Below are 13,009 nucleotides of genomic sequence, written 5' to 3'. Positions count from 1 at the left end.
CCATGGTACACCCACATCTTGAATACTGCATACGTATGTGGTTGCCTCATCTCAAAAGATATATTGGCATTGGAAAAGGTTCAGAAAAGGACAACAACAACGATTAGGGGTTTGGAATGGGTACCATATGAAGAAAGATTAAAAAGTCTTGGACTTTTCAGCTTAGAAAAGAGGAGACCTCTATGCTAGAGGTCAATAAAATCATGACTGGTGTGGGAAAAGTGAATAAGAAAAAGTTATTTATTTATTCCCACAATAAAAGTACTAGGGGTCACTAAATGAAATGAATATGCTGCAGGTTTAAAACAAACAAAAGGAAGTTTTTCTTCACTCGGCACACAGTCAACCTGTGGAACTCCTTGCGAGAGGATGTGGTAAAGACTTTAACAGGGTTAAAAAAGAGCTAGAGAGATTCATGGAAGTTAGCTCCATCAATGACTATTAGCCAGGAATTAGTATGAATGGTGTCACTAGTCTCTGTTTGTCTGGAAATGAGTGACAGGGGAGGGATCACGTGAGGATTACCTGTTGTGTTCCCTCCCTCTGGGGCATCTGGTATTGGCCACTCTTGGCAGACAGAATACTGGGCTAGATGGACATTTGGTCTGACCCAGTATGGCTGTTCTTATGTAAAAAGCTTCTCTGTCCTTTGAATGAAAAATGCTAAAGAATAGCAACGAATTTGTCTCTTTCCCCTTCCCACATGCCAAGAATGCTGATCTCATTAAGTCTGACCGTACTCACTTAAAGCTGAAGTTTCACACTGTTCATTATGAAACCCACAGTATGGTCTGTCTTTGGGAGGAAAGCCAGCCTGCCAGTCGATGTAGGCGATTTCCCTGGTTGGGCTATAGATGGAGACAGATAAATGTAAGTGTCCATTTTGATTGTCCTCCTGCACTAAAGTTATTTTCCAACAGGGAACACAGAATTGGCATCACTTCTAATGCCATACATTTGTAAGAGAAAAAAAACTTATATTTTTATCAAAAATGTGAGATTCCCTGCAGGGATTTTGGAAATAAAATGAACACATTGTTCAATATAGAATTATACAAACATAGAGCTGGAAGGATCTTCTGCTCCGACTCCCTGCAATGAGTTCAATGTACTCGAGAGCACCCTGACAGATGTTTGTCTAACCTTCCTGTAAACAATTCTCTTTTTTAAAAAATCCCTGCTAATTATCAACATGTTGCAATCCTGGGCCTGCCAATGGACAGATTGACAACTGATTATTTCTCAGAAAACTGACTGCTCTCCGGTGATACTGTCTGCTTGTGTTAGACATTTTCATATTGACAAAGTTTGCCCTAATAGAAAAAGCAAATGGAAACATAGATGCATGCTTCCCTTACTGAGATAACATGCTATATGTGTATGCATGTAACATCAGTGCACGGCCAGTTCTGAAGAAAAGAGGCCACTTTCGTATGAGTTCAATATCAAGGCGTATAAAGGTCATACACAATAAGACTAAAATATAAAACATATGCTACTTACATAAGGCTCTCTCATTTGTTATAACTAAACTCTACAAAGTTACATCTGCAGCAGTTCCAGGAAGAATTAACGCTGTAAGGCAGTGCCCTCAGAAAATATGTGGGATCAGCCACTGAGCAGACATGTTCACGACCACTGAATTCACCCCTTGTGCAGAGAGGTTCTAACGAGGCCTATGTAGCACAAGCCCAATGTTGAGGGCTAAAATACAACTTCAAGGCCTTCTGCAAGCTCTCTGAACAGGGTGACTTATCACACATACGCTACTTTCAATATTGCATTTTCATTTTAAAATTTTACCAACAGTACCTGATTGTTCTTCTCACAACATCATAATTGAGAATAGGAACAAACTGTGATGAGTTGCCAGCTTTCTGCAGATCATATATAGAGTAATCCATCCACCTCTGACCTGCTTCATCAATATACATTGGACCAGTAACCCCTACACAAATATAAAAACATTCATTGCATAGCAGGTAGGAACAAAAATGTCTCCCTTATCTCAACACAGCTGGGCTTTTTTTAGTTCAGAGTTAATTCCATGTTACTTCTTTAGCACTTTACTCTTCACTCCCTAGAAACAAATCAGAACTGAGTCCTTTTCCTTTCTTGAGATGCTTAGGTATCATGATGGCAGCTGAAATGTTTCTAGCCATGAGAGCAAGAGCTGACTGTAACATAGTGGATGAAATCCTTAACGCTCTGGAGTCTATGGGATTTTTGTCATTGAATTCAAGGGGTCATAATTTTATGCAGCTTGTTTAGTATAGAGGGATTCTTTCTGGATTATATGATTCTGTTCACAGTTGTTCTGCAACCCCTTTATGCTGGTACTGCTTACACCAGTGTTTCCCTATTTTATTTAGCCACGGAACCCTTTTAAACGCAAAAGAATTTTGCGGAACCCCTAATAACAGTCTAATATATGGAGGTTCCACAGAACACCATTTGGGAAACACTGGCTTATACAAAGGGGCCACAAAGCAGCTGTAATGACCAGCAGGCAAATACCCTCCATCCAGTATATGGGACAGCCCTGCCAGATGCAGAATGGGCTGTGTACACCTCCTCTCCAAGGAGACACTGTGAGATAATTCAAGGAGGAGATGGTGTGATTCAAGGACCTCTTAATACCCACTAGTAAGGGGGCGTAGAGGCATCTCATGGGACTAGTTATGTGCATTCTAGTCCACCAAAGAGCATCAGGCGAGGTTTCAAATGAAAGCCAGCCTTACACTGGTCAGCAATGTCATTGGGAAATACAGGTGTGTGTGAGAAATTATGCACACAGATGCTGCAAATATATGTTATGTCTGTATTACAGAATTACTCACCATCAAGGGTGAAAATTATGTTAACCTTCAGACAAGAGATTTAAAAAAAAAGTGTATTTCTATCAGGATATAAATGAAGCAGGCACTCTAAGCTAACACGATGGATGCTCATTGATCACATCCATAGTCCAACATTAACAAAGAGCTGTGAAGGAAAAGAGCACAAAGAGAAAGAAAAAAACCAAGCCACAGTTATCCCATCCAAGAGAAAAAGACAATGAACTTTGGGGGGTATTTCTAGAAGTCAAAGAAGAGGTCTTGGTATCCTGGTAGGGAAGTGGAAGGACAGTGCCTTCGCTTCATTTAAAAAAGGGGATTTCTGACAGGTTTGGCTGAAAAGCACCGGAGAGAACTTTGGGAGAGAGAGGCTTTAGACAAGAGAGTAACTTGTGAGTTAAGTTTAGTCTCTAGAAAGTGTTATTATTTTGCTGGATCTTTCCATAACTTTCACTCACCTTGATGTGAACCTTTGATAATAAACATATTCTTGGCTTCGCTGCAAATATCTCTGTGCTTAGTTGTTAAGCAAGGTGCTGATCCTGAGTTACACCTTCAAACCTGGTGTACGCACAATTCCCTTGGAACAGCAGAACTGGTAGTCTAGTGGGTAAGCACTGTCAGGAGCTGGCTCTCACAGGGGAACGCTTGAAAGGGGTTTGGGGACTGGGCTGCTCCCATTATTAAACAACAAGGCCAAGTGTATATAGGCTGGCCCATCCCAGTGGAGAGCACATGGCTAGCTAAAAACACATAAGGAGCCTTCTGGGTGAGCCTGTCTGAGCTATAGTGCAGCCCAAAGAAAGAGGGCTGTGGGGCTCTGGAACCATAGGGGAAAGTGTATGAAGACAAGAGCCTGGGAACTGCTGGGCCAGGGAAGCCTGCTTGAATTGCAGCACTGCCCCACGCAGGAGAGCTGTGCAACTTCTTAACCAAGAGGGAAGGAGCTGTACCTTCAGGAGGAGGCCTGAGAGAGACTCTGAAGAGAAGCCGGGGGCTGTGGTGGGACTGGCAGAGCTGCCCACCTCAGAGGAACAGGAGGGGAACCAAGAACCTGATTCACAACAAGAGTGAACTGGAGCTGAAGAGGCATCAGATGAACCTCCAAATAATCCAACATTTTCCCAGCCAACATTTTTCTAGTTATGCAGCATTTCAAAGAGGACCTCCAATAACAGTCTATCAAGTGTTCGACTCCTGTCCTCTGGCACCCATGCCTTGTTGTGGCAGGACACCTTGGGTGCTCCAGGGACGCCCAGAAGTAAGTAAGCTTCAGGGATCCGTTTTCCATAGAAGATGACACCCTGCTAACTATAATGCTGGTCAATATTTTTCAAAGCTAAAAATTTCAAAGCAATTTTGGAAACAGGCAGGCTACATCTAGACTAGCATGATTTTCCGCAAATGCCTTTAACGGAAAAGTTTTCCGTTAAAAGCATTTGCGAAACAGAGCATCTAAATTGGCATGGACACTTTTCCGCAAAAGCACTTTTTGCGGAAAAGCGTCCATGGTCAATCTAGACGCGCTTTTGCGCAAAAAAGCCCCAATCGCCATTTTTGCGATCGGACCTTTTTTGCGCAAAACAAATCTGAGCTGTCTACACTGGCCCTTTTGCGCAAAAGTTTTGCGCAAAAGGGACTTTTGCCCGAACGAGAGCAGCATAGTATTTCCGCAAAAAGCACTGATTTCTTACAGTAGGAAGTCAGTGCTTTTGCGGAAATTCAAGCGGCCAGTGTAGACAACTGGCAAGTTTTCCTGGAAAAACGGCTGATTTTCCGGAAAAACTGGCCAGTCTAGACACATGCAGTTTATAGAGACAAAAACCATTAATGCAGCTCTGGGTTTTTAGTGCCCACCTAAACTGCTGCTTTACTGTCTAGGTAGGAAGTGTTTCTAACCCCCAGCACAATAATTCTTTCTTACCACTTGGGCAAAAGGGGAACATTGGAAGTACACTTTAGCCCGTACTAAAACTCTATTTTGTTTGTTTTGAATGACACACCTGGAATCACTACAAGCTGGTTTTTTGCTAAGGCATAAAAAGAAAAGGAAAAAAAAAAGGAATGGCTACAAGCAAGCTACCATTTTAGCAAACAAAAAGTAGGATGATATTTCTAGCTCTCTTGAGTTCCATAACAGAGCACAAACCAGTGCGTCAAAGACTTGCAACACTTCTACAATTCATCAGCATTTTAAAATGGTTTTTAAAAAAAGATTAAGTTGAGCTAAGAGCTTACCTTGCACACCTCTCAGATCAAGTCAAGAAAATCTTCTCTCACAGACAACAAGAAATGTGCTAATTCACAAGAAGCTTAAAGTCACATGACTGACCAAATTTCTCCTTCAACAGCTTACCATATAAATCGGTTTTATTGTAGCCTCTCAAGGTGTTGACAAGGGCCCGTCCATCACTGATTTCCTTCCCTTCTTTTATCATTTCTCTTATGGACCGGGCATAGAGCAGGACTGCATCATGTAGGTAGGCAGAGTAGGCACTCACCTGAAAAGGGCAACATAGACAAGCAATGTTTCAGCTTCACAGATAAAGAACTTGGACAGATGGGCCTTCTCCCTGGGGAAATGGACGTAGAGTTTGTTTGGAAAAATTGCTGGATCATTTTCATATAAACCTTATCAGACTGATTCTATATTTTGGGACAAAGTCAAGAGTGAATTTCTAAGCCAAATTGAACCTTGGAGAAGGCAAGTGCAATTTCCCATTGGTGCTGTGTCTACATTCACACTACAGATCTGAACTTGATCCCCTGTATCAAAAAGAAACCTGAATCACTGTCTGGACAGAGCAGCATGAGAGTGAAGGAAAACCTCCACAGAAAGGTTCCAAGTCACTGCTTGGCAATATCCTCACCACCCACTGAGGAAAAAAATAAATAAATTGGGAGAGGCATGTATGTTTCCGATCTCAGGCCACATTACTCAAGTAAGTACCCTGGTGGAACCCACAGAACTACACCTGTGAGCTGCACAAGAGGGAGATGACCCTTGGAATGAATTGAATACTTGGTTTTAGTGGCCGTTGGTATGAGTTTCAGCATGTGTGGCAAGTAGAGAGGACCATATCAAACCTCCTGTTCTGAAGAAAGTGAGCTGTAAAAGGGCCGTCCCTTTAGTTTTTCATGGACCTGCTTCACAAAGTCTGAATACATAGAGTATCCGCCATAAGGGCTGAGGCCGATCAGAAACACTGACTTGTAGGCTTCTAGCACACTGCTGTTCTTCTCGTTACTGAGAGTCCCTTTCAAAAAATTGTCCTGAAAGAGAAAGAGAAGTCGAGAGTACAGTAGCTTAAAATACAGTGTTCTTAGTTCAAAGCGCAGTTTGGGCCTATACTGCAATCTCCTAACCCACATGGTGGTGCAGAGTCAGGGCCAACTTTAGTATGTTAGTTGACATAGCTTTCTTAATACAACACTTTTAGTGTCAAGTCTCTGTTGGTGACCATTTCAAGACTAAAAAAAAAAAGAGTGCTAATATTAAACCAATTTTGGCAATACTCACTCAGTTGCCTCTCACCTCAAACTGCTGCAAAACGAAGAACACAAATTTCCCATTCACCAGCCCTAGATGTCTGGCCTCCAGCATAATAGACGTGACATCCGAAAAGCTGCAGATTAAAACAATAACTGCAAAAGGAAAAGGTGGACTTAGACATTTGCTCCTCAACCATTCACCAATTTTTTTTAAATGAACACATTAAGAGCTGTCAGTCAACACTAGGAAGACTTTTAAAAGATGAGTTAAATTACATGGTTCATGATTACATGTTGAGCTAGACTTTAACGCGTATGGACCAATGTCAGTGGATAGCTCTTGTGTAAATGAAACATGCCTGACTCGTTGGGTCTTTCAGTGATAGCTAGAAACTAAACTAACACAGTCTTTACTCACTGCTTACTCATGTGAGTAGTCCCACTGAAGTCAATAGAATTTATCCTATGAAAAAGGGTTGCTTTTAGGAATAAGGGTTGCCAAAGTCACAGGTTTCTCTCTGCTACACAGTGGAGAGGTAGAAAAATCTGCTGTAATTCACTCCAGAAAAAAACTAAATAAATCCACTGTGTATCTCAGAACATCCTGAGTGCTGCATTCCTGTCAACAGACATATGATGGCAACCAAAGGAAGCCACATCTGCATAAAACATCTGTACACGTAGGTCATGGGCAAGTGGCAACTTGAGATGGTCCGTACATTTCCTCACAAAGACTGTTTTTTGTTGACAAGGATTTCAGTGAAACATTTTTAAAATTGAAAAAAAGTTTTGATTTTGAATTTAAAAAAATCTTGAGAAGAAAAAAGAAAGTGAATTTTCTATTTTGAAATTCTGGATTCCTCCCCTCTCTCATTCTCTACTCCTAGTATTCTGACCTTTAATTAATTTGTATCTGTTGGAAAACAGTAACAAAATGTTATCTCTAACAGTAAGAGAAAGTCACAATTTCACTTCTAAGTGTTAACAGTAGTAGTGTCACTTTTAAACATCTACTCCCGTCCCACAACTTCCCCACAATTCTTGCTGTTTCCCAGATGGGGGGAGGAAATTGAGAAACATCAAGAAAGTGTGTATTAAGGAAACCCTTACCCACAGGTTTTGAGTTTCCTGTGGCAAACACAGGATTTCCCAAGAGGGAAATTTCATAAAAGTATTGTGCGTGGGGTGCGTGTCAGTTGTCCAGCCAGCTCTAGTGAGGACATCTGTAGAAGTCCAGCACATGGAAATCTGGGGGCGAATGCTAAAAATGCAATACAGTAAGGAAATATTGTTTCCAAATGGAGTTATTTGTGTCTGTGTGGTGCCTAAGGGAAACAAACAGGTTGAGTGTCCCATTATACTAAACATTGTAGGTCTGTTGCACGATGCAAGTGTCACTAATACTGATAAAATACTGAGTCTTACTATATACACAAATCACATCCCACAGTTGTCTGTTGGACTAGGTGTTCTGAAGCAACTAGTGGGCCTGGTAATTCGAATTTTGCATTAAGAATTTTTTCTCCTGAATAAGTGAAAGTCAGCATGTTGAAGCATGCATCCTCCACTGGTTTCCTATTGCCCTTCACACTGCTGATCCTCATATCAATGAGTTTTCTGACCACAACTCCGGTTCCTCCAGCTCTTTAAGACACACGAGTGATCTCTTCCTGGTTGGTACTGATTTGCACTGGCATGGCCCTAACGAGTCAGATGAATCTCTGTACGGGAACAGAGATATTCTGGACCTCTTCTGATCCTTTGCTGAATTCCTCTGACTTATGCAACTCAAAAAAAGGGGCAGCAGTTTCTATGCCGCCTTGTATTCTTTTCTTCTGAAGTGCTAACTTTACAGTCTTAGAAAGGCATTTGTAGGAGGGATTTAGGTCACAGCCTATTGTACTGTCAGTTTCACACATGGATATTTTCTATGTAATAAGAAAGTAGTACTAATCTTCAGTAAGTAGAGGAAAAATCCATATGCTGCATTTTGTCAGTGTCGCCTAGTTACAAAGGGGAATCAGAACACACTTTCCAGATGCTGTCAGCAGGAACTCTGTCGAAGATCAGCTTCTCATGAGCCTAACAGTGAACAGAGATGACCTAGCTGGGATCTGTAACCAGCATTACAATTGTGCACAGCAATTATATTCAGCTTCCTTGGTTCTCTGATATAACCTGCTCATTTGAGTTATCTTTCTTCATTTCTCATTAAAGGCTATGTGCTAATAAGGGAAGAGTGTGGAGGCCATAGATGAGGAAAGCTTTCTGTAATCAGGCTTTTCAAAACACAAGCAGAAAAAAAATCTTACTGTAGCTACAAGCAATGAGCAAATCATGTAGCAAATATGTAGTGGTGAAATCATTCTGATTTATTGACGTGTTTGAATATTGACGTTCCAATGAGCACATGCGCATTTTATATCAGAATTCTGCACTGCCACAGCAAGCCACCTTTCAAACCAGACCAGGTTTCTGTATAAAAAGGAACAGAAGAACCTTGATCGCAGTTAATGTAATAAAAGTCATCCATTGCCTTAGTGAACATTTTTAAATATTCTCGTTTTTCAAGTTTCATGATGTTTTTCAAGCTCCCCTCCTCCCCCAAAAGTTGTGATTCAAAACATTCTTTTAGTAAAATATCATTTTTAAAACACACATTTTCTCAAAGCCCCTTATTTTTAATGAAAACCCAATTTTGTTTTGCTTTTTAACAGAAAAGATTTGGGGTTTGTCTTGCTGTTTTGTAAAAAAAATGGTTGATGGAATATTGTGGATCAGGTCTCATTGACAAGTCCAGTTTGTTCTGGACAGGTTGTCGTCTTCTCTCCTCTGTGTCTAGATCTGAAAAATCCGTATGTCCATTATCAGTGGTTTTCGTGACTCCAGAAAGCTGACGTGTGTAACTGTGCCTCCTGGGAGCAGCGACTAGTAGTACAGCATCTAGGATGGGTGTGATGGGGAGGACACATTGTCAATTGAATAGCAGAGATGGGGCTTCCCCCATTTCTATGAGCAACCAGAGCATCTGGTGTAATTCAAATGCTTTATGTAATTCAGGCCTACATTAATCTCTATGTTCACCTGACTGTTGCAGTTCTAGATCCCTAATGACCACAGTGATTCCCCATCCTTGATGCACCATGTGGGTATGGCCATAGGGAGAGACCATAGTGTGTTACGGAAAATGTGAATCCAGCCAGGCAGCTGGGCTGATAAGTGAGAACAGAGCCTGCAAGGGACCTCGGACTACAGCTCCCCATGAGGCACTGGAATGGATTAGGACATAGATCAGTGCTGACCTGGATCGAAATGTTTCTTTCATTCATGTAGACAGAAAAATGTCATTTCAATAAAACCCCGCTTTCTTGCAGGAAAATGTTTTGCTTCAAACTTTTTAACTGGCCATTGTCATTCCCTGTTCAAAACCACATTTAACCCTTGGACTGCTGGAGAGAGCTGGAGCTAAACCCTTAAGATGTCTATTTTAATGGGGGCATATCAGCTGCCAAAGGGCTAGTTTAGCAGAAGTCTTTCAAACCATTTAACAAACTACAGTGATAGCTTTGTTATCCACCACTCTGTTAACCGGAAAACTTTGCACCTGTCTCACTGGCTGTTGCAGGGCTTCTGAATGCCGGCATTGCCGGCTGGTAGCATCTGCAGGCGCTTCCTCTCGCTCACCCTGCGTCGAACTTCCAGGAGCCGGATCTGCCAGTAGGGGGCAAGGGCAAAGCAATAAGCTTTGTTTTCTGGCTTGTTTAATTAACTGACAACACTCCCCATGAGTGCCAGATAACAAAGCTATCACTGTAACTAGTTTAACTAGGTAACCAAACCTGCAAATTATTGTTGGTCCATTTGTGTGTTATACACTAGTTTTAGACCCCCCTTTTCTGCAGTAGTGTATAGTTACCACAGTGCAATTCATTTCAAACTGAAATGAGATTAATATTGCATACTGTCAGGGGAATTCTTTTGTTTGCTGCCCTTATGGAGTGATGACTGCAGTAATTGAATTAACAAGGATGCTGAAGGGGAAAAAAAATCTCCAGTTCCATTAAAATCAACTCAACATCTGAATCACACTTTAGGGCAGGGAGTGTTTCCTCTTTGTACAGCAAATCACAATTAAGTCAGCATTGCTGGCTTCCAGTCTCCACTCACACTAACCCAATCTTGCTGCTACACTTTCACCCACAAGATAATGTTTCCTAGTCATAGTGTGTAAGTGTTTTACTCCATAGCTAGTGAGAACCTATCAACCATCCTCTATGTCACTCATAGCTGAGCTTTTGAATGTGTGTGTGTGTGTGTGTGTGTCAGAAATCATTCTAAAGTAATAATACAGAATAGACAGCAAGAAGTAGTCTATTCAAGCATAAAACCAAGTAAGCCCCATGCACCAATATGCATCTCATAACCTCTGACCTCCATCATGAGACAAGGGCAAAATTCTGATTAAGCCGGGTTGATTTGACTATTGCCTTCCTATTGACATGCTATTGCACTGAGTTGATATATACTCGGAAGGGGGAGAAGGGGTTATGAGTATATTTTTCTCTAAGTGCACCAGTAATATAATTCCTTTAATATGGAATGCCATATTTTGCTTTCCAGTTTAAGTCCCCATGTAACTAAGGGTATCTGCACTGCCCGCTAAGCCTGGGTCTATGGGACCCAGGCTAGTGGATTTGACATTTCCAAACTTGTGCTTGAGCATCCATACTGGATTGTAAAACTGGGTTTAAAATTGCTGGAGTCTGGTCTCACCGCCATGCTAGAGCATCTGTACTGCACTACAAAGACTTTCTGACCTGGGTCTGCTGCTTGACACGCGTTCACACTGCAAAATTACTGGAGCTGAGTCTCAGAGGGTTTTGGGCTTTGACTTCCCCCACCCCACAGAGTCTTAGCACTTAGGCATTGAATGCTTACTGACCCAAGTCAGACTGGTTTGTTTGTGGTGGAAAGAGAGGCTTGGTTGGATCCAAGATCGAGTAAGAGCCTGATCTTAGTACATATCATTTAGTATCCTAATTACAATATGTTTAATAAAAATATACCAGATATGCTTCCAGAATGATAAGTAATTTGTTGCATTCATCTGTATTTGGCAAAGTTCTACAGTTAGACTCTTTAAAGCCAGCCAATATAAAACACTTTTAAACTGGAACTTACTTCTGGCAACAGATGATATGTATTTGAGGTTTTCTCGGTGGAGACTTGGGTCTTGTGTGTTGTATCTGACTTTAGCAGTGATTGTGATATTGACTTTGAGTTGGTTTTCGACAGACCTCCAGAGTCCATCAATTTTCTCCCAGGTGGAAGTATCAGATGATCCTCCAAATAATCCAACATATTTCCAGCCAAAATACTGCAGGCTTTCACGTAAAACTTCCCCTATCCTTTGCAGAGGGGACACAACTTTGACATAGGTGTCGTACAGAACTTCATTATCCAAATTTGCACTCTGGACAGCAAATCCAAACCAGGGGATATTCCAATGAGAAGCCAACAAACCAGTAACCTAGAAGGCAACAATAAGGGCTTTTTCAAGCATCATGTTATTTAATGCAAGTATTTAAAATGACAAGGTTAGACAGATAAGTAGCAGTGAATTGTGTTAACAAGATACATTGGCATCTACTTCTCTCACACACCAGTTTTATGTAGTCACTTCATGAATTTCAACTGAGTTACTGAACTTCTGTTGTATTGTTATAGAACGATGTCACTATATAGCTGAAGTACTAGTGTATCCTGAGTAAAGTCCAATATTTGAGGTTTAATATTGTATGGACCAAATTAATCTCTGCTTAATTCCATTGATTTCAACATTCCAAATTCTTCCCTGACCCATCAAAGACTCCCATCAAACGATACCCATCCTAGAGCTCAATTCATGATTCAAATCAAGATTGAGGACATTCCCATTGCTGGTTGTTTCAACAAGGAGACTTATTTTGGTCCATTAAAAAAACATAGAAATCATTTTCAAAATTCAGGACAACAAAAGGTCAGTAATGATTATGCAAGTGACACAAAGTCACGCTGGGCTGGTTACTTACATAAATCACGTTGTATTGCTTTTGTTCCACACAGGCTATTTGAAATCAGTGCATAGTCAGGATTTATATTCACTTTGCTTGAGAATTTACAGTACTAAACCTAGAGTGCTTGGAAGTTCTTAGAATGCAAACATGAGAATACCAAAACAATGGTCAAACCAAAGTTCACTTTCAAATTCAAATGAGTACACGGACATCTATCTTTCCGCAAGGTCTATTCTGTGGTAAGAATAATGTGAGAAGAAACATTCAGTGGCGCCAAGTTGACATTTTGTTAATATTAAAGGAGTCCCAGTGATATAGGGATCAGTGTAAAAGTCCAGGTGGGTTTCTCAACTGCTAAGGTCACCCATACCATTGATAACAAGACATAATGGGGCATAATATGTTCTCTGGTGAACATCTCATGTGATTCTGGCTGCTAGCAGCAGTCAGCCAGGAAGTTCTTCTGCTCTTCTCTCTACCCACTAAGTCAAAGACAACATCCCAAGTGACACAAATACAAATCCACAAGTGTAGCCTCCGTGTAGGCTTTATAAGTCGCTTCTCAAAGAGCGCTCCAGCATGTCCCCATTGCTGAACTGTTCACATGGACCCGTGATTTAAATG

The 13,009-nt window shown here is 41.2% G+C and overlaps 1 protein-coding gene across 1 annotated transcript in view; it reads right to left on the bottom strand.

The window, feature by feature from the left end:
- The window catches only part of LOC102448215 (guanylate cyclase 2G-like), a 40,764-nt gene extending 35,172 nt beyond the window's left edge, over nucleotides 1-5,592 (bottom strand). The window contains exons 1-3 of the mRNA XM_089780214.1: nucleotides 5,194-5,592; nucleotides 1,813-1,948; nucleotides 745-848 (exon numbers count right to left, since the gene is read on the bottom strand). Coding sequence (XP_089636340.1) covers nucleotides 745-848; nucleotides 1,813-1,948; nucleotides 5,194-5,275 — 322 coding nt within the window. The 5' untranslated portion in view covers nucleotides 5,276-5,592. The remainder of the gene's footprint in view (nucleotides 1-744; nucleotides 849-1,812; nucleotides 1,949-5,193) is intronic.
- Nucleotides 5,593-13,009: the final 7,417 nt, after the last annotated feature.

Source organism: Pelodiscus sinensis, chromosome 8 (genome assembly GCF_052426305.1).
Source record: "Pelodiscus sinensis isolate ZL-2025 chromosome 8, ASM5242630v1, whole genome shotgun sequence".
In the NCBI taxonomy this organism is placed as follows: Eukaryota; Metazoa; Chordata; order Testudines; family Trionychidae; genus Pelodiscus; species Pelodiscus sinensis.
The sequence above is the reverse complement of the archived record's forward strand: the minus strand, read 5'-3'. Positions and strand labels throughout refer to the sequence as shown.